Source organism: Carcharodon carcharias, chromosome 2 (genome assembly GCF_017639515.1).
Source record: "Carcharodon carcharias isolate sCarCar2 chromosome 2, sCarCar2.pri, whole genome shotgun sequence".
In the NCBI taxonomy this organism is placed as follows: domain Eukaryota; kingdom Metazoa; phylum Chordata; class Chondrichthyes; order Lamniformes; family Lamnidae; genus Carcharodon; species Carcharodon carcharias.
This window is the reverse complement of record NC_054468.1, coordinates 66358745-66383872: the sequence shown is the minus strand read 5'-3', so window position 1 is coordinate 66383872 and position 25128 is coordinate 66358745. Positions and strand designations below refer to the sequence as shown.

Here is a 25128-nt window from a genome sequence, read left to right as displayed (position 1 = left end):
AGGCAACCATCTCATCACTCTGAACCAACAGACTCAAGCACATCATACATTCACTGGCATCTCACTCACTCAAGGGACATCACCACTCACTATTTCACACACACCCTCACATCTCCATCTGGCCTTACCAGCTCTGGAGGCTGCCTTCTCAGCCCTCACCATCCTGAGGCCACTTGCACAAATCAACTTGTGCCCCCACACAAACCGTGTATTACCCCCTTCCTCAGTACAGCTCTCGCCCTGCAGTCACTTCCCCTACCTGAGGCTACTTCTCCCCGTTCTCCAAGCAAGCCCTAGCCCTGCAGCTGTACAAAGCCAACCACACCTTATGGCTGGTCTGGTTGCTCCCCCCTAAAAGTGATGTGGTGCTGCCTGTGAAGCCTAGCGCTGATGACCATGAGTGCTGACTGAAGCAAGTCAGGCAAAAAAACCTCGAAGTCCCAAGTGAAGTGCAGCTCACCAAGTGCATGCCACTTATGTGCTGTTGTGAAACACGTCGGCGTGATGGGCAGACGATCCAGCTTGGGTTGATGGGTCCAGCGAACTAGCCTTATAATTATATACAGATGTATTACAATGAGATTCCCGATGTCTGATGGTGGGTAACGCAGCCCGCCGTAGATCACAAACTGGTTTCAGGATGCCTTGAAACCGATTTTTGGCTTTCTCGCCCTATTTTCTGCTCAGGGCACCGAGTGTGCCTGACACCAGCGGGCACAGACAATTGTGCCCTATAGGCTGCTTCATGGAAATTGCATCTAGTCAGCAGTTGAATGCTAAATCTTTAAGTGTGTCTGTTTTAGCACCTTCAGGCAAGTTCAAATGATGGTCAATCAGTAATTAGGACCAAAATTGCATGCTAAGTCCAGACATTCAAATATGTGTCTTATTAACACAACACCCATTTACTGCCTGTTTTCACCCTTTCACCAAAATAGAATCCATAATATTTTGATTGTTATACACTTTTTGGTTTTCAAATTTATACTTCATTTTTTATTTATTCACTTACCTCTTCTTTTCAGGTACTCTGATATAAGAGCAGCTATATGGATATAACACATTGCAGCCTGTAACATCAGAAACATAAAAATGCAAATGTTATTTAAAAAAGTACATTTTACTACAACACAAGGACTACAGCAATTCAAGACAGCAGCTCATCACCTCAAGGCAATTAAGGTTGGGCAATAAATGCTGCCCTTTCCAGTGTCCTTCACAACCCATGAACAAACAAGAAAAAACTTCACGGATTATGATTAGGCAAAGCGTCTTTGCTATAGAGCTGATTGTGGCAGAAACTAGGCAGTTAAACTAGTCTTTGGAGGTTTACCGCCCTTCAATCCCCCAACGTCTCACAGGTTTATACTGTAACTCTATTTTACAATTCTAATTTCAACCTGCTCTTTTGAACAGGTGAGCGGGATACCAGCCAGAAGGCAGTGAGGTCCATGTTTAAGTGTGCAGATCGAGCTCCGATTATGTCATCAGGCCTGATTACAACTTTAACCTGAGATCTGAGCAGGGAACCCCGGCCAACCTTTAAGTAGACCCATCGTGAGAAGAGGCCCAGAAAAGTTGTTTTTAATTTTAATTTTTGGTTTTCTTCTAGGCCAGGAGGAGCATTATTGTTCCTCTGGGCCCCACAAGGAAACCTTGGGCCTTTTCTCCCCTCTGGTTTCCCTTCCTCTCCCCTAACTGCGAGGCCCTGCCAACCTCCCTGCTAACCACTTAACTGGCTATCATCCCAGCAGGCCTCTAGTCAACCAAAATTCTACTCCTGCTGAGTAGCCAGCTAGCCCTCCCAGAAGGGAAAAAGCAGTTCGGACCAGTGCTCTTATTTCCCAGTTTTTACTGGGGTTCTTTTTGGCTTTTGGAGGGAGCCTTCCAGGATACTGTAGGTAAGGCCTAGGATTTAAAACCTCCTGGGCCTCATTGTGTGGAGAAGTGGAGAGTTTCCAAAACAAAAACAGAATTACCTGGAAAAACTCAGCAGGTCTGGCAGCATCGGCGGAGAAGAAAAGAGTTGACGTTTCGAGTCCTCATGACCCTTCGACAGAACTTGAGTTCGAGTCCAGGAAAGAGCTGAAATATAAGCTGGTTTAAGGTGTGTGTGTGGGGGGCGGAGAGATAGAGAGACAGAGAGGTGGAGGGGGTTGGTGTGGTTGTAGCGACAAACAAGCAGTGATAGAAGCAGAATATCAAAAGATGTCAACAACAATAGTACAATAGAACACATAGGTGTTAAAGATAAAGTTGGTGATATTATCTAAACGAATGTGCTAATTAAGAATGGATGGTAGGGCACTCAAGGTATAGCTCTAGTGGGTTTTTTTTTTATTTTATATAATGGAAATAGGTGGGAAAAGGAAAATCTTTATAATTTATTGGGAAAAAAAAAGAGAAGGGGGAAACAGAAAGGGGGTGGGGATGGGGGAGGGGACTCACGACCTAAAGTTGTTGAATTCAATATTCAGTCCGGAAGGCTGTAAAGTCCCTAGTCGGAAGATGAGGTGTTGTTCCTCCAGTTTGCGTTGGGCTTCACTGGAACAATGCAGCAAGCCAAGGACAGACATGTGGGCAAGAGAGCAGGGTGGAGTGTTAAAATGGCAAGCGACAGGGAGGTTTGGGTCATTCTTGCGGACAGACCGCAGGTGTTCTGCAAAGCGGTCGCCCAGTTTACGTTTGGTCTCTCCAATGTAGAGGAGACCACATTGGGAGCAACGAATGCAGTAGACTAAGTTGGGGGAAATGCAAGTGAAATGCTGCTTCACTTGAAAGGAGTGTTTGGGTCCTTGGACGGTGAGGAGAGAGGAAGTGAAGGGGCAGGTGTTGCATCTTTTGCGTGGGCAAGGGGTTGTGCCATAGGAGGGGGTTGAGGAGTAGGGGGTGATGGAGGAGTGGACCAGGGTGTCCCGGAGGGAGCGATCCCTACGGAATGCCGATAAGGGGGGTGAAGGGAAGATGTGTTTGGTAGTGGCATCATGCTGGAGTTGGCGGAAATGGCGGAGGATGATCCTTTGAATGCGGAGGCTGGTGGGGTGATAAGTGAGGACAAGGGGGACCCTATCATGTTTCTGGGAGGGAGGAGAAGGAGTGAGGGCGGATGCGCGGGAGATGGGCCGGACACGGTTGAGGGCCCTGTCAACGACCGTGGGTGGAAAACCTCGGTTAAGGAAGAAGGAGGACATGTCAGAGGAACTGTTTTTGAATGTAGCATCATCGGAACAGATGCGACGGAGGCGAAGGAACTGAGAGAATGGGATGGAGTCCTTACAGGAAGTGGGGTGTGAGGAGCTGTAGTCGAGATAGCTGTGGGTGTCGGTGGGTTTGTAATGGATATTGGTGGACAGTCTATCACCAGAGATTGAGACAGAGAGGTCAAGGAAGGGAAGGGAAGTGTCAGAGATGGACCACGTGAAAATGATGGAGGGGTGGAGATTGGAAGCAAAATTAATAAATTTTTCCAAGTCCTGACGAGAGCATGAAGCAGCACCGAAATAATCATCGATGTACCGGAGAAAGAGTTGTGGAAGGGGGCCGGAGTAGGACTGCAACAAGGAATGTTCCACATACCCCATAAAGAGACAGGCATAGCTGGGGCCCATGCGGGTACCCATAGCCACACCTTTTATTTGGAGGAAGTGAGAGGAGTTGAAGGAGAAATTGTTCAGCGTGAGAACAAGTTCAGCCAGACGGAGGAGAGTAGTGGTGGATGGGGATTGTTCGGGCCTCTGTTCGAGGAAGAAGCTAAGGGCCCTCAGACCATCCTGGTGGGGGATGGAGGTGTAGAGGGATTGGACGTCCATGGTGAAGAGGAAGCGGTAGGGGCCAGGGAACTGGAAATTGTTGATGTGACGTAAGGTGTCAGAGGAATCACGGATGTAGGTGGGAAGGGACTGGACAAGGGGAGAGAGAAGGGAGTCAAGATAACGAGAAATGAGTTCTGTGGGGCAGGAGCAAGCTGAGACGATCGGTCTACCGGGGCAGTTCTGTTTGTGGATTTTGGGTAGGAGATAGAAGCGGGCCGTCCGAGGTTGGGCAACTATCAGGTTGGAAGCTGTGGGAGGGAGATCCCCAGAGGAGATGAGGTCAGTGACAGTCCTGGAAACAATGGCTTGATGTTCAGTGGTGGGGTCATGGTCCAGGGAGAGGTAGGAGGAAGTGTCTGCGAGTTGACGCTCAGCCTCCGCGTGGTAGAGGTCAGTGCGCCAGACAACAACAGCACCACCCTTGTCAGCGGGTTTGATGACAATGTCAGGATTGGACCTGAGAGAATGGAGTGCAGTAAGTTCAGAGAGAGACAGGTTAGAATGGGTGAGAGGAGCAGAGAAATTGAGACGACTAATGTCGCGCCGACAGTTCTCAATGAAAAGATCGAGAGAAGGTAAGAATCCAGAGGGAGGGGTCCAGGTGGAGGGAGAATATTGAAGATGGGTAAAAGGATCCGTTGAACTGGGAGAGGACTCCTGCCCAAAGAAGTGAGCCCGGAGACGAAGACGGCGGAAGAAGAGTTCAGTATCATGCCGAGCCCGAAATTCATTGAGGTGAGGGCGTAAGGGTATGAAACTAAGTCCTTTGCTGAGCACTGAACGTTCAGCATCGGAGAGGGGAAGGTCAGGGGGTATAGTGAATACACGGCTGGGGTTGGGATTGGAAGATGGGGTGGGGACGGAGGGACAGGCAGGGGTGGAGGGTCCTAGATGGGTGTTGGTGTCGATGAGTTGTTGGAGCTTGCGTTCCTTAGCACTTGAGAGAAAGAGAAAAAGTTTCTTGTTGAGGCGTCGGATGAGCCGAAGGATAAAATGAAACTGGGGGCACGCGCAGCTTTGAAAAAGGGTACGGCGGTGCTGCTGGAGGGAGAGGTCGAGTGTGTTCATATGGCGGCGCATGGCACTGAGAGTGGATTTCAGAATGTGACGGGAACAGCAGTCCGAGAAACGTTTTATGTCCCGGAGATACCTGTAATCCTGGGTGGGTTCGAAACATGAGGGGTGGAATTTCAGTTGAAATCCATGTGGGGTAAGTCGGAGACGGAGACAGTCACTGAGAAAGGAGATATGGCTGTGAAAGCGGGTTTTAGTAAACACCTTGTCAAACACTAGGAGAGAAATGGAAAGCAATGAAGGTCTGTCCACAGGACTTCTGCTAGAAACTACAGTACAGCTAATATCACACTATCCTTTTGTCGGGAAATGAATCACAACAAAATAATTGACCAAATGGCACAAAGCAAACTAATATATTAATAAACCTGAAGGACTTTTTAAATTGAAGCTACATCATCTTACTTGCAGTTTCGAAGATTACAACATGACAAATCTCATTGGAATAGAAATTGGAAATCATTGTGCCTGTTCTCGGGTGTAAAACAAGCATAATACATACAGATTTAGTAATTGGACACCTTGCAACCAATTTGCATAGGAATTGGTCACATTGTTAAGTTTACCATGTTTTAAGTACCTAAAACAGATACTGTGTCCCTTGAATGTATGAATTAATGGCTGAACACATGCTGAAAGATCCCTTTGTGAAATTACTCAGGGCTGAAGTTTCCGCCCCGTCAGGGGGGGTTGTGCGGGGGCAGGCGGGAGCGAGTGCCCCCGATCGGGTGCATGCCGACATTTTATGTGGGCGGGCCAATTAAGGCCTGCCCAGCGTGACGCATACCTGGAAGCGCTATGCCCCTCCTGTACAGGCAGGGAAGGATTCCCTGAGCGGGGGCCTGCGCTCTTTCATGCACATGTGCGCGAAAGTGCGCAGAAATGTCTCAGGGAGATTAGTTTAAGTTCTGAAAAATTTAATAAAGGGAAAACATTTTTTTAAGGACATGTCCCCTCATGTGAAACTGTCACATGAGCTGGGACATGTCCATTAATTTTTTCAAAAATTTTTATTTCATTAATAAGCCTTTCATGAAACCTCATTCTGCCCGTGGATGAGGGTTCATGAAAAATGTAAAGGCCGCCTGGGCTCTTCGCCTGCCCGCCAACCTTAAGGTTGGATGGGCAGCATTCTAAACAACTTTAATTACTTTCTTAATGGCCTTAATAGGCCTTTGACAGTTGGGAGGGCGCAAAGCCAACTCGGCTGCGTGCCAATTGAACTGACAATCTAAATGACGCGCGTTGACATAGGGTTACATGCCCAATGTCACCGCGCGTCATTTTACGCGTTGGCAAATGGGCCCCCTCCCCACTCACCGACCCGAAAATTCTGTCCTCAGTGATGACTAGGGGTTGACATCTGGTTAGGAATATTCAGCAGCCCCATGACTGTCAACAACCAGTCCTGACAGTTTGCCTCGAGTACATTGATGAGGCTCATGACTAATTTCTATGGATCTTCAACCTTCTTGGTTTGTGTGCACAAGTCTGGGCCTAACTTACTTCTACCCCTTTCAGGAAATAGGCATGATTATTGCCTTGAATTGTTAATTCATCTGCATCCTGGCTGCTATGGCAACAGAGTGCTAAATTCTTGAAGGCAAAAAAATGAAATTACATCAATTTGTTGCTGCAAGCATCTAATTTTCTATTGAGCTTGAAAACAAAACACTGACAATGATGTTGGAAATGACATTAAAAAGCATTATTGTACTTGATTATAAAACTGGTACTGCAGTTATCACTACATTTCAGATAACATGAATCATGTGCAAGGAAGAAGAAATTTGCCAATGCTTAGCAAATCACCTACATAGTAATCACTCAGAATGATGTTTCAACCATGACATATCTGGTGGGAAAAGCCTGATCAAATAGGGCATTAATGAACATCATATATATACCTTTTATTGGTTTCTTTTAAAATATACATTTCACAATTTCCTCTTTTCCCAAGTCTTGAGTGGGGAACATAATTTAGTGTTTATTTTCTTTTTGGCAGAAACAGGAATAAATGCCTCAATAAATAAAATTATATAAATTACCTCTGACACATCTCCATTTCGGATATGAATCTTTGCCATGCTCTCAAGCCAAGTCATTCGCAGTTCAGGAGTACTGGCATATGAGTTCGCTAGACTGTACTGAAGGTCAATTAGCATCTCTGGATCCTTCTCATGCTCTTTCATCTGAGCTGTGGCCATTAATACTGTTCTTATTCGCTTAGTCAAATCCTTCACTTCCACAGGAAACAAAGTGTTCTATAGGGTATGAACCAAAGGAAAGGTTACTTCAAAGTTACATATTACAAGTATTTAACTATTATGAACCTATTCAGATTGGGCATACTCAAGCTCGATACTTACAATAAAATTAAGGGCTGAATTTTCCTGACCCCAGTTCTGGAGGCAGGATGTGGGGGTGTGATGTTGGTGGGGAGGAGTGGGGGGGGAGTGGGGGTACGGTGGCGTTTGCTGTGGGGGGCGCAGGAGCTGGGAAAATAAGGAGGAGCGTTATCAGGACAGCTCACCAGCACATTTCGGGCTGGGGAGCTTTCCTGGGGCAGACTGGGAGCAGAATTGACTGTCCATTCCACAGAGGGCACCTATTAAGCTGTTTAAGGCCCCAACTAAGTCAAGGTTTATGGCTTCGCCGTTGAAGCAGCAGTCCCCTACTGTGTATGGAGGTTGCCATCTCAATGGCGACAGTCTCCCTGCAGCAGGTTTGGTGGGGAATGGTGGGGGTGGATCATCACAGCTGGATTCTCCAAGCCTCAGTGATGGGATCGCAAATGATTCATCTGGAGGGGTTTCCCACTGCTCCAAGGGGGTGTAACACCTTCAACCCTCAAATTTTATTTTAGATCCACGCCTCCAGGAGCACATCCATATTGCAGCACCTTCAAGCCCCCGATCTGCCTGGGCAGTGCCCACCTCTCCTCTAGGGGCTGCCATGGCTTGATAGCTGCTGGCAGCATCAGGAGCCCACCCACCACTTAATAGGAGGCCAATTAGGAAGCCATCCCCACGAAGGCTGCTGAGCCAGTCTCACTGCCAGCAAGTGCATGGTTCAGGATTTGGGACCTCCATTTGTTCCTGAAGGCAGGGTCTTGAAGCCCAAGGTAAAATCCAGCTGTAAGCCCTAAGTACTGATGTATCACACCAATGAAAATGATGGTCCTTAATTCCGCAGAAGTCAAGTTCCAATCATAGATTTCAGTTGACTCTAAACAGACTTTAAAACTCCAAAAATATGGAAGATAAAGATTATATGAGCCATGCTTAAAATATTCATTAACAATATTCAGGCTATCATAAAGATATTGTTTTGTAGATTTAATGGCCCAAATCTTCTGATCAGCAGTAGAACTACTGTGTCCAACATGGACTGGACAGAAAACTGTGCACTGACCTGGATACGATTAAAAGGTTCTGATTTCTGATGCAGCAGCCAGAAGAACTCCCGCAGCAACAGGAATCCATGCAGAGAGCAGCAAAGAAACTCAGTGCAGAAGACACTAGCTGCCGTATTGTAAGTTTAAATGTCCAGTGTGAATGTTAGTGAATGGGTAAGATGGGTAGGTGGGGTTATTGGGTAGGGTGAGTAGGTGGGTGAGGTAGTGCAGTCTGGTCAGGAGGGATTTTCAAGTTGGGTTGGGATGGCTATTCAGGTCAGGTCGGGGAGTGGGGGGTGTGGAGTCACGATAGCTGGGGGGGTTAAGGGGCAAGTTAGGGGTTCAAGGGGTGAGTTGCAGGGTGGGGGGGGGGGGGGGGTGTGGTGGTTACCCAGGAATTAGACTAGGATTTTTCTGACTAACATTTCCTGGGTAACTATCCAGGTAAGTAAGTTGGAATTGTCTAAGCCTCCAACTCTAGCCCAGAACCGAAGACTTTTTCAGAGGGTCCCAGGGAGTAGAGGAATTGTTTTTCAGAAGTTCAAACCTCCCAGGCAATTCCCATGGAGTCAGAGTGTTGGGACTTCCACAGGGCCCCAAAGCACATCTTGGGAGGTGTGTCCGGTCTCTAATGATGCAGAGGCAGGAAGATCTAAGCCATTATTACTGTCAATTACTATTGTAGTGAGTTGTGAGAGCTGAAGAGAAATAGCTGTTTAATTCAAAAAGGTTACAAAGACAGTTCCAACATTTAATCTGTACATTTATAGAGTGGAATAACTTTACACAGATGGTACTGTGCATTTCCCCCAACATTGTCCCTGATCATAGTTCTGCACATTTAATACATGGAAGAAGCATTCAATATCTTGTTTTCAAATGGAAGTTAAAATGACTTTTCTAAAGTTTGCTTACGTTCATGGGCCTATCTCCATTTGCAAAATTGTTAATTATCGCCAGTGATTGCTGAAATCGAGTGCCTCCCATTCCCACATCTGCTATCAGTTGACTTACGGCTTTGATAAGCTGCAAAGAAAATACAAAATGTACATCAAAATTACCTTGCACAGAGACAAGGCAATAGACAAGGCCATTATAACGTAACACTTTTATATTTCATTTTAATGTATTAATGAATCAATAAATTAAACTGTTGTGATCTTTTGATATCAGTCTGAACAAACATACTGACCATGTCCAGTTGCATTTAGCCCCTACACTGAACACTTAAAAATGGAGACAGAAAAATAACAAAATATCAGATGGATTTTTCAGCAGTCATGTGTCATTTTGCCAAATTTTAGACACATTATTTAGTTTGGGAATCTGATGCAGTTTTCAAAAATAATATTGTTTTACATCACCAAATTGCGCTGTTATGAAGTGAGGACAGCTAATATTCAATTATTGACAAAAGTTAAACTTTTGCTCATTAAGTGACAAGCTTTATCTTCTGCAGACCAAAATATGAAATAGAAGTTAAGGAAGACCACCCAGTGAATTAATAGGGAAGATCTGATTGATGGACATCATAAACATGGTAAGTAAGAGAAGCTTATGTTTATCAGCTGGAGCCAGAATTTAGATTACTCTCTAAACTTAACTGCGAGGCATGAAGTGGTGGTTATGTCGATATCAAACAGTGGTTGTTGTACATAACATTCCATTGGCAAAATCAAAACTGTTGTATTTTTAGTGGTCATGATGTTATTGACAGGCTACTAAACATGGAACCTCAAAAAACATCATTTTCATGGGTGCAGGCCTGCTGGGAACAATCCCTATGCCAGAGCAGACAGACTGAAAGCCCACTGGATGTCTACAGCAGACTAGCAAGTCACAGAAATCTGTTCCGGTTCCCAGGCAACGGGTCAGTGGCCATGTGTTTTAACTTTGTCAGGCAGGTCCTGGACAAGGGGAAGAAAGGTCAGAAGAATGTGTGGGGATAGTGATCAAAAGAAGGAGTGTGGGGTGGATGTTAACTACTGGGTGAGGGAGAGAAGCAGTGATTGCGAGTGAGAGAGAGGTAGGGATCGTGATGAAAAGCGGTGGCTGCCAGTGGTGTATGGCTTGTGCTTCATTCTGATTCCACATTAATTGTTGAAAAATTTACCTTTTTGATGGTGGTCTGCACTAGTTCCTTTAAAGACCAATGGTTTTGTCAAAAATAGGTTTGATTTTCCACAACACAACTGGCTTAGCACTGGCACATTCAGAGCAGCTCAATTTTAGAAAGGGGGCCTCAAGCAAGTGTTAGGCTCCATATTTGCACAAGCAAAAGGCATTAATGTTTGTTTTAGGTGCATGTCCCAGGTGTCCCTTTTGATGTCTGGCATCGCACTACTGGCACAGAATGCAGCACACGCCTTATGCCATATTGTTTTATTCCTGTAAATTTAAAATCCATCGGATGTATGACACGAGGAAAGATTTCCTCTGTGTGGTGCATATAACAAAATTGTAAGCCCATTTTGAGAGACATAATGCGCAGAAAAACTTCCATTCAAGGGGCAGGATCTTGAGTCCCCAGTAGAGCCAGGAACGGAGACAGGCGTGAGCTAAATATAGCTGCTACCCAGCCAGTGTGCCAGTTCCCCAGCTCCATCCTGGCCCCAGGCCTTTTCTGCAGATAAAGAGCAGGGGGTGGGTGGGGTGGTGGTGGTTTGTGGTTGGTTGGGGTGGGGAGGGGGTGAGGAAAAGCAGGACTACCCGCCCGCATGTAGTGGGAAGCTGACCGGATTTTCCCGTGCTTGGAAGTGGCACCCTGGCAGTAGACCGGTGAGCCGGTGTGGCCAGCACTCCAGCCAGGCCAAGTCTACCTGGGTGCAGCAGCAGCTGCACACCTTCCTGGAGAGGGGTTCTCTCCAACATAGTGCCCCTACCACCACTCCCAAACCCCTACAATATGGTGGCCAGGCTGCAGGATCCATTTCCTAATTTAAGTTTTAAAAATGTTGGAGAGAGGGCGCCTCCATTTTGAAGTGCCCTTCCCCTTAATTACCTTCTATTGCAGCCGACTTCTCTTACGGCCTCTGATTGGCCCTTCAGCCTTGAAGCCCACCCACCCTGCTTAACTGGATAGTGATCCCATCTCCACGGCAATTAAGGGGGTACCGCATGAAAATTTTGGTCAGTGATTATATCCCTCCAGGGGCAGGTTCTGGACTCAGATACAGTCCTAACCGCTGTTTCCCTTCCTCGGAAATCCAAGATGTCTGATAAAACTTGCTTGCTTTGTTGCTGAATTCCAAAAGAAAACTCCATGTGGAGTTATATAGCTGATCTGCTTAGTGAGGGTCTTAATTACCTGCTTTTTTAAACAGTAAGATTTTGGCAAAGGGCACAAAACATTAGTTAATCTGTGATAAATGAACAATTTAACATGAAATATTTTGAAACATCTAGTTTTGGACAGTCTATTTGCAATGAGTCTGTGACAATTTGCGTGAGCATCAACCACTTAAAAATATTCACCTTAATTTTAATAAAATGACAGCTCCAACACTAACCTGGAGGTGAGATCTGACTATCGACTTTCCTTTTGTAAATTCAAAGTTCCTCCTCATGAAAAGGTAGAGCAAGGCACAAGCTTCATTCTGGGTGGAGCTAGACCTGTGGTTGCAGCATTTTAAGATTTCATAGCAGAGTGTACCACAAAGCTCTGCTCGGCCTTGAAAGAAAGCTGAAGGGAACTGGTGAGAAGCAGCAGATATGAAGTCTTTTAGTAATGCACAATCGACATTAAATAATATCATACATACACAACATTAATTCACAGTGTCATAATCCACTTCAACCATGCTTTAGGAACAAGAACAGCTCTGAAATTGCATAAAATTTGATCTGTGATGTGTATCGGGATCACTGTAGTATTGCTACAAATGGGGTCCTGGATTTGGAACATCCCAAGAAGTACTGCCATGCAATCAAATTAATTCAAAAATATGTAGGAAATGTGCACTTGGTCCATATAAACCAAAAACAGAAAATGCTTGCAATGCAGGTCAGGCAGCACATGCAGAGAGAACAAGCAGGTCAACGTTTCAGATGTGGACCTTACATCAGAACTAGAAGACTGACGGATCGTGTCAAACAACATGTCCCTTTGGCTGTTTACTACAGGCAAAGCACTGACTGTACACAATTAGCCCATGCTTGCAAAACTCAGGACACAGTGTCCAACATTAGGTGCTATTCCATGATTGGACAACATTCTACCAAATAATAAGATAAAAACAAAAAACTGCAGATGCTGGAAATCCAAAACAAAAACAGAATTACCTGGAAAAACTCAGCAGGTCTGGCAGCATCGGCAGAGAAGAAAAGAGTTGACGTTTTGAGTCCTCATGACCCTTCAGCAGAACTGGGTGAATCCAAGGTGGGGGGGGGTGGTGGTGAAATATAAGCTGGTTTAAGGTGTGGGCAGGGGGGTGGGGGGGGGGGGGGTGGGGGAGGGGGGGTTTGGGTGGGGGGAGAGAAGTGGAGGGGGGTTGTGCGGTTGTAGGGACAAGCAAGCAGTGATTGCAGCAGATAATCAAAAGATGTCACAGACAAAAGGACACAGAGGTGTTGAAGTTGGTGATATTATCTAAACGAATCTGCTAACTAAGAATGGATGGTAGGGCACTCAAGGTATAGCTCTAGTGGGGGAGGGAGGGCATAAAAGATTTAAAAATATTGGAAATAGGTGGGAAAAGAAAAATCTATATAAATTATTGGAAAAAACAAAAGGAAGGGGGAAGAAACAAAAAGGGGGTGGGGATAGGGGAGGGAGGTCAAGATCTAAAGTTGTTGAATTCAATATTCAGTCCAGAAGGCTGTAAAGTGCCTAGTCGGAAGATGAGGTACTGTTCCTCCAGTTTGCGTTGGGCTTCACTGGAACAATGCAGCAAGCCAAGGACAGACATGTGGACAAGAGAGCAGCGTCGAGTGTTAAAATGGCAAGCGACAGGGAGGTTTGTGTCATTCTTGCAGACAGACCGCAGGTGTTCTGCAAAGCGGTCACCCAGTTTACGTTTGGTCTCTCCAACGTACAGGAGACCGCATTGGGAGCAACGAATGCAGTAGCCTAAGTTGGGGGAGGAGAAGTCGTGAAGGCGGATGCGCGGGAGATGGGCTGGACACGGTTGAGGGCCCTGTCAATGACTGTGGGTGGAAAACCTCGGTTAAGGAAGAAGGAGAACATGTCAGAGGAACTGTTTTTGAATGTAGCATCATCAGAACAGATGCGACGGAGGCGAAGGAACTGAGAGAATGGGATGGAGTCCTTACAGGAAGCGGGGTGTGAGGAGCTGTAGTCGAGGTAGCTGTGGGAGTCGGTAGGCTTGTAATGGATATTGGTGGATAGTCTATTACCAGAGATTGAGACAGAGAGGTCAAGGAAGGGAAGGGAAGTGTCAGAGATGGACCATGTGAAAATGATGGAGGGGTGGAGATATCAAACGTTTCCGGCCCATCTCCCGCGCATCCGCCCTCACGCCTTCTCCTCCCTCCCAGAAACATGATAGGGTCCCCCTTGTCCTCACTTATCACCCCACCAGCCTCCGCATTCAAAGGATCATCCTCCGCCATTTCCGCCAACTCCAGCATGATGCCACCACCAAACACATCTTCCCTTCACCCCCCCGGCGGCATTCCGTAGGGATCGTTCCATCCGGGACACCCTGGTCCACTCCTCCATCACCCCCAACTCCTTAACCCCTACCTATGGCACCTCCCCATGCCCACGCAAAAGATGCAACACCTGCCCCTTTACTTCCTCTCTCCTCACCGTCCAAGGGCCCAAACAATCCTTTCAAGTGAAGCAGCATTTCACTTGCATTTCACCCAACTTAGTCTACTGCATTCGTTGCTCCCAATGTGGTCTCCTCTACATTGGAGAGACCAAACGTAAACTGGGCGACCGCTTTGCAGAACACCTGCGGTCTCTCAGCAAGAATGACCCAAACCTCCCTGTCACTTACCATTTTAACACTCGACCCTGCTCTCTTGTCCACATGTCTGTCCTTGGCTTGCTGCATTGTTCCAGTGAAGCCCAACGCAAACTGGAGGAACAGCATCTCATCTTCCGACTAGGCACTTTACAGCCTTCCGGACTGAATATTGAATTCAACAACTTTAGATCTTGACCTCCCTCCTCTATCCCCATCCCCTTTCTATTTCTTCCCCCTTCCTTTTGTTTTTTCCAATAATTTATATAGATTTTTCTTTTCCCACCTATTTCCATTATTTTTAAATCTTTTATGCCCTCCCACCCCCACTAGAGCTATATCTTGAGTGCCCTACCATCCATTCTTAATTAGCACATTCGTTTAGATAATATCACCAACTTCAACACCTCTGTGTTCTTTTGTTCTTTTGTCTGTGACATCTTTTAATTATCTGCTGCTATCACTGCTTGCTTGTCCCTACAACCACACCACCCCCATCCACTTCTCTCCCCCCACCCAACCCTGCCCCCCCCCCCCCCCCCCCCCCCCCCCCCGCACCCCCCCCCCCCCCCCCCCCCCCCACCTTAAACCAGCATATATTTCACCCCTCTCTATGGATTCACCCAGTTCTGCTGAAGGGTCATGAGGACTCAAAACGTCAACTCTTTTCTTCTCCGCCGCTGCTGCCAGACCTGCTGAGTTTTTCCAGGTAATTCTGTTTTAGTTTTGGATTCTACCAAATAACCCTGATTGTGCTAAGAACTACAGTAACAACCAATTTAAAATAGTCCGGCTTGCAGTGTGGCTCATTTACATGTGCTAGAAGTTACATATATTCATGCACAGGGCCCTGTCCTTTAGAAATAGAAGAACATGCCCATGTATTGCACCTTTTTCACTGAACAAAAGTTTAGGGGACAGCCATTCCCTGGTTCATTCCTCATGGCAATGCCTTGACCAATCAGATCAACCTGCCGGTTTGAATTTAAGCAAAAGCTTGGCAGTTAACTGTTTCCTGGTTCATTTTCCATGGCACTGACTTTACCAATCAGAGTTCACTTGCCAACCATTCAGCACCCTCTTCCCATGCAGTATAAACTGTTGCTCCCTTTTAGATTTGGTATTCTTGTGAAACTGTCCTACTAAGTGCAAGATGAAAAGCTTCATCCCTTTTTTCAGCAATAGAAGAAATTACAAATAAAAAAAATTGGAAAGGAGCATAACAACAAGAAATGAGGGAGGAAAAGCACAACAACACACAAAAACAGCTGTGAGGTAGCCTACACCATTGAAGTCAGCCGACCATTTTTTCACCAGGCTCTTGGATCTGTTTTCCATTATTCCCTTTCTACAAGCCTACCTTCTATTATTTTATCAATTAAGTTTGTTTGTCTCATGTATATCTATTATTTCTTTGATGTCTCTCGTGTCTCATATTGTCTCATACTAGCATCACTTCTTCCATTTAAATATGGGCTGTTCACCACTTAAATACTTTGTAAGTATGCTTCTTTTTCCAAATTGCTCCATTGTTCTGTTCTTTTCCAAATTCTGTTTGTAATATTTTTTAACTTCTGATGCAAGGTCTACATCTGAAATAGAATTTTCCCAGAATTGCACTAAGTGCAGTAGCGGGCGGGTAAAATGGAGTCCTACCTGCCGACGAAAATGGCAGGTTTTCACACCATATCTTCCCAAGCCCACCTCATTTTTCCTGCATTTTCAGGAAACACGCAGTTTCCTTGGCAGGTGGGCTCTCATTCACCCGCTCGCCATCACCCCGCTGTTGCATCACACCGGCTGCCACATTTAAAAGGCAGCTGCCAGCAAAGTGCTCATGGCCAGCAGCTCAACACCTCTGCCTGGGAGACATGGCCAGCAAAAGCAAATAGACTGCAGCCCCCCACTTCAATAATGGGACCCTCCAGCGACTGCCGGATGCAGTAGATGCCCGCCAAAATATGCCCCACCCCTACTCTGGCCACAAGATGGGTAGCAATGTCACCAACCCAGCTTGGGAGGTGGTGGCAGAGGTGGTCAGTGCAAACACCCTGCAGAGGAGGACAGCCATCCAGTGCCGCAAAAGGAAGAATGATCTCCTCCCTTCCACCAGGGTAAGTCACTCTTTTCATCACTCCCAACTCACACACTCACAAGCCCATCACACACTCACAGGGCCCTCACTCACTGCCAGTGCAAGGGAGATCACCATTCATTCTCTCACACACACTGTCATTATCCTCATCCTGTCCAGGGGACCACTCACCACCCACATAGGCCAGTCATGCTTATCATCTGGCCCGGCAAGCATCCTGATACAGTTTCCCCATCTCTATCCTATCATAGGCAGGTGGAGGGATGCTGGAAATCAAAGTTCTGACAGAATGCAAAAACAGACCCATCCAGCTGATCAACGATGACCGGGACCGGTCCTGTGCTGACAGTGAGGTTGGCGCTGTTCTACCAAGTGAGGATCCAGCAGTGCAACATCCATCAGACAACCATGTGGGGACGGGATGTGTGCTCTTTCACAGGCCACTGCCACGCACTAATTATCTCTTCTTGCTTTCACAGGTACATCTGCCAAACAGCCGACAGAATCCATGACCCAGGGCCTCCAATCAAGCTCCAAAGAAACCTCTGAAGAGGAATCTGAAGGCATCCTCCCTGAAGTCCTATCACAGCACTCACCCACACCCTCCACCAGTGCAGAGACACACACCTTGGTGGGGCCTCGCTTTAAAGTAGCCTCGGGGTCACAATCTGGTGAGCATATCACACTGTCTGATCCACAGCAAGCTGCGGCAGGGACTTCCCAGGTCCCTGACACTCGGAGGATTGCTGGAGGCCAGAACGATGCTGAGTCTAAGTTAGATGATGAGCCTTTGGACTAGCGCCGGCATTGCAATGCACCGAGGTCAACACTGGCTGGATGACGGCCGCCAAGGAGATCTTGATCCTGCGTGTCACTCCTGCACTGCTGCACGGGCTTAACTCCATCACTGGTGCCAAAGTTGGCCTCCAACGGTATGTATGCGAGAGGGGTGCTGGGCAGTTCAATCTCACTCCAGCTACCTCTTCCACTCACAGGGTCAGCAAGGGACCCTCAGGCACCCATAGGGAGGTGGATTAGCAGGTGCACTCCAGGGCCATCCACCCAGGTGACTCTGGGAGTGACCGGCACATCCGAATCCTATCTTCCTGTGACCTCCGCAGCTCCAGCTCCACAGGCTGAGGAGCATGCCACTGCCATACAGCAGGGCCCTGAAAGCAGGCCGGGGCCCTCCAAGTCTCGGCCCTCCAGACGACACCCACCAAAGTCATCACAGACAGGGTGTCACAGTCAGCAGGCTGCCTCCACCTCTGCTGCAGATGTCTGGGGAGCACCAAGACACAGTGGCAGGTTAAGGAAAGTGAGGTAAAAGTAGTTGCACAGCCTGGCCACTGGTGTTGATCACTTGTACATACTGTTCACTATTGTGAATAAACTCCTAAGAATGTCATCCTGCCTGTGGCTTCTTGCTCTGATGAGCAGTGTTCTTGTCACTCAGATGTGAAACCTTTCTGCACAAGATAAGAGGAAGTCATATCAGTGGGGGGCCTCTTCCCTGTGCAGCTTTCAGAACACAGTGATGGTCCAGCCTCACACTCCCTGGAAACCGTGCACATACCTGCGTTTCTGGTGGTCGCATACCAGCTGCACGTTCAATGAGTGGAAGCCCTTGCGGTTGATGAAGTCCAAGTGTAGCGACGGAGACCTGAGTGCCACAGGAGTGGAGTCAATCGCACCCTGCACCTGTGGGAATCCCGAGATCAGGGCGAATCCAATGGCCCTTACATCCTGGCTGTCCCGGTCCCAGGTGAAATGCACAAAGCTGTGTGCCATGGAGAAGATGGCATCCATGGCCTCATGGATGCATTTGTGGGTGGCAGATTGTGAAATCCCACCGAGCTCACCTGTGGTGCTCTGAAAAGAGCCACTGGCACAGAAATTGAGCATCGTGGTCACCTTCACAGCCATTGGCAGTGGATGCCTTCCATGTCCACTTGGCGCCAAGTCCTGCAGTAAGTGGCAGATGTGAGCCACCAGGTCCCTAGACCCGCGCAGTCGTCGGCGACACTGGTTCTCAGTCATCTGCAGGAATGGCAGGCAGTGTCTATAGACCCTGGGAGTTGCTTGGCGCCAACCAGCCGCAGCTCAGTGTCACTCCTGGGCACCGTATTCGGGAGCCCCTGCTGCCCCTTCTTCATGAGGTTGCTGCTCATGTGTTTGCGCAGCCAGGAGCCTCAGTCACTCTCTCCTCCATCTTCTATGGTCTCTGTAGGCCATCAGGCATACAGCTAGGTCACCAGGATCCATGATCCTGACATGGCCCTCCTGCAGCATGAGAGAGAGATGTGGTTTCCATGGTTGTACTTAGCACCTTTCCTGGCCCTGTGTGACCATCCCTGAATGTTTCCCGGAGAGTTCTGGTCACCCCTCGGATGGCCAGAGATGAGTGCGCCGCTTGGCTGCCCTGTCAACCTGCCACATGGGGGACACTGGTCCAAACCAGGATGCTGAGATTGCAAGGGGCTGTGAGCATCTCCAGCAGTGACTGCTGCATGGGCAGTGTTGGTGAGGAGATGGTAAGTGTGCAGCCCAACTGCTCCGCGGTCCAATAAAGTGGTGGCAGACTTGAAGTCTGTGCTGGGGGCGTTGGGGGGGGGGGTTAAGATGTGGAGCGCTTGGTGGCCTGCTAGTGCCTCCGTGTTGCTTGCTTGGGCGAGCTGGCAGGCTAGGACCCTGATCCCAATCATATCACTGTGGCTGCACCTGATCTGTCTCAGTTGCAGAGGGGTGGTCAGTTTATACAGATGTCCCTAATGCGTGGCCATTCATTTTGCTCACCCTGCCCCCTTCCTTGATTGCCTGCGCGCGGGATGCAGCACCAGTGCAGCACTTGACCACCGCCCTCAGCTGTCGCCTCCAAGGCCGTCCAGCACTTGTCTTGCCTAGACACACCGCCCCCTCTCAGCAGTCACCTCTGAGGCTGGCCAGCACTTGCCCCCAGATGCCCCCACCCCGCCTGCTCAGCAGTTACCTCTGAGGTCAGGCATCAGTTGCCCCCAACTCCCCACTCCCGGAGCCTGAGGCCTGTAAACAACGGGCGAGCTGTGGAGAACATTGCTGCTCACTCACCTCAGTTCACCAAAGTGAAGGCCGCCAAGTATACGTCGCCTGCGTGCTGTTGTGAAACACGTTGGCCTACTTTCCCGCCCACATGGATGGACGATACGGTGAGGTTCCAAGAGTCTGGCATAATGGCCTTTTAATTATATGCTGATGTATTACAATTAGCTCCCCGCTGACCCATGGTGGGAAATGAGGTCTGCTGTCAGCGGAAGATCCCGGCCTGACTTCACATAGTTATGAATTGGGTCCTGCCATGTGTTCCACACACACCATCTATCACGCCCACCGTCAGCAGGCTCAGAAAATTAACTTATTTGTTCTCTCCACAGATGCTGCCTGAGCTGCAGCACTTTTGTGTGTTTCCTTATTGAAGAAAAAGAGTGATTCCTTGGATACACATTGTTTCTCAAATCCTTTCCACATTAAAATAAGAACAGGAAATAGCCAACTGCAGAACAAGGATTGTGTTTAACCAGAGGCTGCACAATTAATTCAAAATTTTCATTGGTTAAAGACCATGGGCAGAATCTTCCAATCCCACCAGCAGCGAGAATAATCCAGCAGGAGACAAAAAATCTGATCCCCAACAGCGGGATAAACTATTTGTATTTTGTTCTCCCAAATTTCAAGGCAGGTTAAAGGTGAATCGAGCTTCCCAACAAACAGTGTTGGGAAGCCCTTTTGCATGCATTAGCATCTCATGCATGCTGATTAAAAGCCACCCCATTGGAATTAAGTTGCCCCTCCAAATTAAGTTCCCACCAGCGAGAATTTAGGGCCTTCAGTTTTACGACTGTATATAAGTGGCATTCATCTGGCGAGCATCACCTCTTCCATGACTTTGATGTCAGTAGATGTTGCTTTTGTCTTCTTGGGGACCTCACATAACTTCACTCATATTGAGTGTCAGTAGCAAAAGCTGCACCAAGGCGGAACATGGGAGGCAGGCTAAGTGAGGAAAGGGGAGAAAAAAAGTGTCCGGTGAAAGTGTGGGGTGGCAAAGGGTGTATGGGGAAGGTGGGGGGAGGAGAAAGAGTGCCAGGGGAAAGTGGGAGAGTGTGTATCCGGGTAAAAAGGGGTTGGGAGAGTGTTGGGGGGAAAGAGGGAAGAGCATTAGTGGGCAGGATTGGTAGTGTTGACCATGGGGTCTTGGTGGGAGGTTGAACTCAGGGACTCGTGCTAGGAAGGAACAGTCACAATCAGAGTGGGGAGTGAGAAGGTGGCAATCTACGGTGAGTTTCTGGTATGTGAAGGTCTCATGGCTGGAGGTGGTCACAAATAGGGTGAACATGGGAACAGTAACGGGTGTCGGCTCCGAGGGGTGGGAAGGCATGTGGTGGTGGATCGTGATAGGGTCCAGGATAATGGGTGGGGGGTTCAAGTGTGACAGGATGAAGAGGAATGATGACGTTGGGTGTGTCAAGGGTGATGGGGAAAAATTGGTGGGTGACAGGGAGAGCATAGAAAGTGGCAGACTGAGTCTAGAAGGTGACGTGCACCATTTTTTCAAATTTAAACCTGATCACACAGTTAATCAGTGAGGTCCCTCAAAGCGGAAGGAGGGTCTTTTCGGGTGGGCAGAGTTCAAGGTCAGCACAAGTAGCTGGCTAAAGGGACACTGTAATAATTGAGGCAACTGAATGTCAACCATGCACAGTTGTGTTCTCCTTTCTATGGTGAAGCCCACACGGCAGCAGGTCTGTTCCCGACTCATGGGTCTCACAACATTTGAGATCCTAGCAAGGTGTGGAGCTGATGTTCATTTTATGCCTTTTGCCATTGGCTACAGTCAGAGGCAGGGAAGAAGGGAGGGAGGGACATGGCTGATGAAGGATAGCCAACTTGCGACTCCAAACATCCACACTCCTGGTGAATAGTCATGGCCAACAAGGGCTCATGTGGTTAGTCTTTCAATGCTGCCAAGGCAATGGTTTCTCTGAAGAGTCTCAAGCGTAGTGGAGGCAAGTGGAAAAGTGTCTGTGTGAGACTTCTTACACATGGCTCTCATCACCCTGGTCAAAGAGCAATGACTCCATGCACAGCCATGTAAGAATGGGAGGAACAACCATCTCTGGTCCTCAAGGACGCCCTTCACGTGAAAAGTGTGAGGTGGGGATGACATGTCTAGACGGAGGCCAAGTGAAGGGCTTAGCACAGGCCTGTTAGCTTTGAGGTAGAGGGAAACCTGTAAAGGACATGGTCACTCAATGTATCACTTCAATTTGTTCACACATCCACTGAGGCACCAATGATGCAGGCTGCAGGTAACCCTGCCTTGGTAATGGCTCTCATCTAGATGGGGAGAAGGAGGGCCCATCAGAGGTTGGCACAGAGCAAGGGCCTGAGCAGCAAGAGGCAGCGGGGCCTGAGGAAGATCAAGATGCTGGTGAACTTGGAGCACTGCAATGGTGAGCATTGGCCTGACCATGGGTGTATCCTAGTGGTGCTCTTACCTGGAGATGAGTGAAAGGCAATGCCAGAGGCACCCTCGTATGTCCCAGGATATGGCTGTTCACATCTGCCAGTTCCTCCAGTATGAGCTGTGGCTGAAAAGACCCTGGAGGAGTAATGCAGAGCTCCTTGTCTGCATTTTGTGAAAATCTGTCCGCCTGACCTTTAAATATGGTGCCATGACCTTGGACCCCATGATATAATGACTTCCTGCCCGTCCCACCACAAGATTCACCAAGCTCCTCATGGATGAGCTGAACAGTGGAAGATTGTGCACGTTCAGCCATCCCGTCATCCAGCGGGAATCACACCGACTTTCCCACCCACCACCAGACTTAGATTCCACCCTATATGTGATGCATCGAACATTTAACACCTTCCATGCTGACTGCAATCAAAAGCCAAGCATTTCAATGCCTTCTCAGCAGTAAGTTCTGATTAAGTAGGATGTATCAAAATTAATGATCTTTTATCTTCTCGGATTGCTGACTGAAAAGGTATATCTAGTGTAGATGGATAATACATGAACAAAATATCAACTCTTTTTACGCATTAATAATGTAGGTTTTTTTTTCTTTATTCTTTCACAGGATGTGGACATCGCTGGCAAGGCCAGCATTTCTTGCCCATCCCTAATTGTCTTTGAACTGAGTGGCTTGCTAGGCCATTTTAGAGGACAGTTAAGAGTCAATCACATTGCTGTGGGACTGGAGGCGCATGTAGGTCAGATCAGGTAAGGATGGCAGATTTCCTTCCCTAAAGGACATTAATGAACCAGATAGGTTTTTACCACAATCAATGCTAGTTTTATGGTCACCATTACTAAGACTAGTTTTAAATTCCAGATTTATTAACTGAATTCAAGTTCCACCTGATGCTGTGGTGGGATTTGAACCCAAGTCCCCAGAGCATTAGGTGGGTGTCTGGATTATTAATCCAGCAACATTACAACCACCATCTCCCCAAAAGGCTGTGATGAAGTTACTCAATTGTATCATTGTTGTAAAGAACACTCAGAGCAGCACACACTTGTATTGAAATAGTCTTATAATCTTATCAACTCAAATTTAAAACACAGAATGCTGCCACTGTACCCATAAATGAAAAAGTGGCTATCACAGGTACAGATTGGGACTGTAAAATGTGTCAATGTTTCATCAAGTCAATTTGTTCTTGTTAATAAGGATTGGGAGCTGTTTTTAAATAAAACTAGCAGATCTCCTGCGAAATTACTCATTCACATGAGTTTTATAATTAAAGAGGTGCTGTGCTATATACTGTACAATATTTTAAACAGGATAACTGATCTACAGTTATTAAATCATTGAAATTTTATTACATGGTAATTTGTGTTGCAATTTTCATGTTAGAAAAATGGAGAGAATAGCAGAATTCAATGAACAAGTTACTTCCTCCATGTACCTAATTTTATCTCTCAATTTTTTAATGTCTGGTAGGCAAGCGGTACCAGTCAGGAGGGAGGGATGCACTGAATTGTTTGACAACACTAAAATGAAGGCAGAGGGTGACAGTTTTTCCAGCTGGAGGTGTGATTGAAATTTTAAGCAAATCAAAAAATGTGGTACTGAAGTGGAACACAAAATGTGCTGTGCGCATTATTGCACCATTTTTATTATAGATCTGTTCTCATTATAAGGCGCGATAAATTAAAATAATTCATCCATTAGATGCACACAGTAATGCAGAAATATTTTGATATTTAACACTACTTATCTGTACCTTGGAAACAAATAGTCGGAGAGCTGCAAATACATGTTTCAGAGCAACTGATGACTGATTAATTTGCAGGAACAGTAAGTAGGTGTCAAAGACTCTCTTCATTGTGGGATTCTGCCCATCATCCTGTTGCAATTGTTTCTGTAAAGTCAGATAAAAAAAAGAGGTGAATTGCATTGAAAACACAGGTTCTGCAAACTATAAAATAGCTTCTACACTTGCAGGTTGGTTCAAAATGGGCATTCTAGAAAAGAAAGTTCTGGCACTTTTTAAAAAATGATACATTATGCAACATTTAAGTCTACACCACATATTTTCTACCTTACTCCTTTACCAAATATTTTAATATCATTACGAAGCACAAATCAACAACTGTCACTGTAGGTAAAAGTTCATGGGTTGTTCTTGAAAGCAATAAAGAACTGCCAGTTTAGAATATAACAGACACTGATATGAATGTGATCTTGCAATTTGTACCAGAAAAAACACAGGATAATCTAAAAAGTATGGTTTTCCATAAACCCTATGAGTTATAATTTTCATATTTTTGGGAAAGCATTGATTATGCAGTACATACAACTATAAGCATCAGGTCTTTATTAGCACCAGATTTTCTGAATATACATTGATCAATGTCTGTCGCGCATCAATGCAGTCTGGAATTCATACATCATCACTGTATTTTATCAGCAAAACAAATATGGGTGTAATAAGAACTACCTGATGGGCTTGAGTAAAAAGACAAATGATCTCAAGCACGGTGATGCCAACTTCTGTTGCAATATTTGCTTCTACATCTATAAGAGGCAAGGTATCCATCTCAGTTAGAGAACCATCTAAACAAATGGAAAATCAATGTCAGTCTGTTACCAAGCTGTACTGAGTCTATAGAAAGTTATTGCTGATTTTTCTTCTGATACACATACATTTATATGGAGTAATTCTGTGAGCATCAATAGATAGGAGCACAGGTCAAATGTAGGCCAACAACACCAAGGGTATAATTGTGCAAACTTTGCTCTCATCTACCATGGATCCACACTAAAAATGTAGGCTCACAATAATGAATTGAATTTGGCTAAAAGTGAACACCTCAATCTGTCTGCCTATTGTGCTTAATGTATAATCATTAAGCAGTAAAACGTTAACAAAAGCACCAACGGTTGAGAATTATATACTTCAGCTGGAGTCCATTTACATGCTTCAAGACTAATTTTTAAAGAAAGTAATACAGATACTTACCTTAGGAAAATAGGTGAGTACAGGATCATAAGAGACTGCAGTCTACCTGACCAGTGACAAAAATTATCTCTCAGCTGCTCACTTCCTAAAACATCTATCAAATTCTCCATTCACCATCACCCTGGGAACCCATTCCTCACATACATCACCCTCTTCACAAACTGCATTATATTTTTACTTGTTTAAGCTTTAACTGGTTCTAAAGTTTGTGCCAATTTTGAACAGGTTATCAGGCTTCAATTGACCTCTTCACTCAACCGCACAGAAAAACCCCAATGTGGGTATACACCATCAGTTTCTCCAATTTGT

The 25128-nt window shown here is 46.6% G+C and overlaps 1 protein-coding gene across 2 annotated transcripts in view; it reads right to left on the bottom strand.

The window, feature by feature from the left end:
- Positions 1-25128, bottom strand: part of dock10 (dedicator of cytokinesis 10) — a 377754-nt gene that overhangs the window by 63469 nt on the left and 289157 nt on the right. For both annotated transcript variants that reach the window (XM_041212097.1, XM_041212105.1), the window contains exons 40-45: positions 24298-24413; positions 23581-23718; positions 11793-11975; positions 9199-9309; positions 6935-7150; positions 1013-1070 (exon numbers count right to left, since the gene is read on the bottom strand). In XM_041212097.1, coding sequence (XP_041068031.1) covers positions 1013-1070; positions 6935-7150; positions 9199-9309; positions 11793-11975; positions 23581-23718; positions 24298-24413 — 822 coding nt within the window. The remainder of the gene's footprint in view (positions 1-1012; positions 1071-6934; positions 7151-9198; positions 9310-11792; positions 11976-23580; positions 23719-24297; positions 24414-25128) is intronic.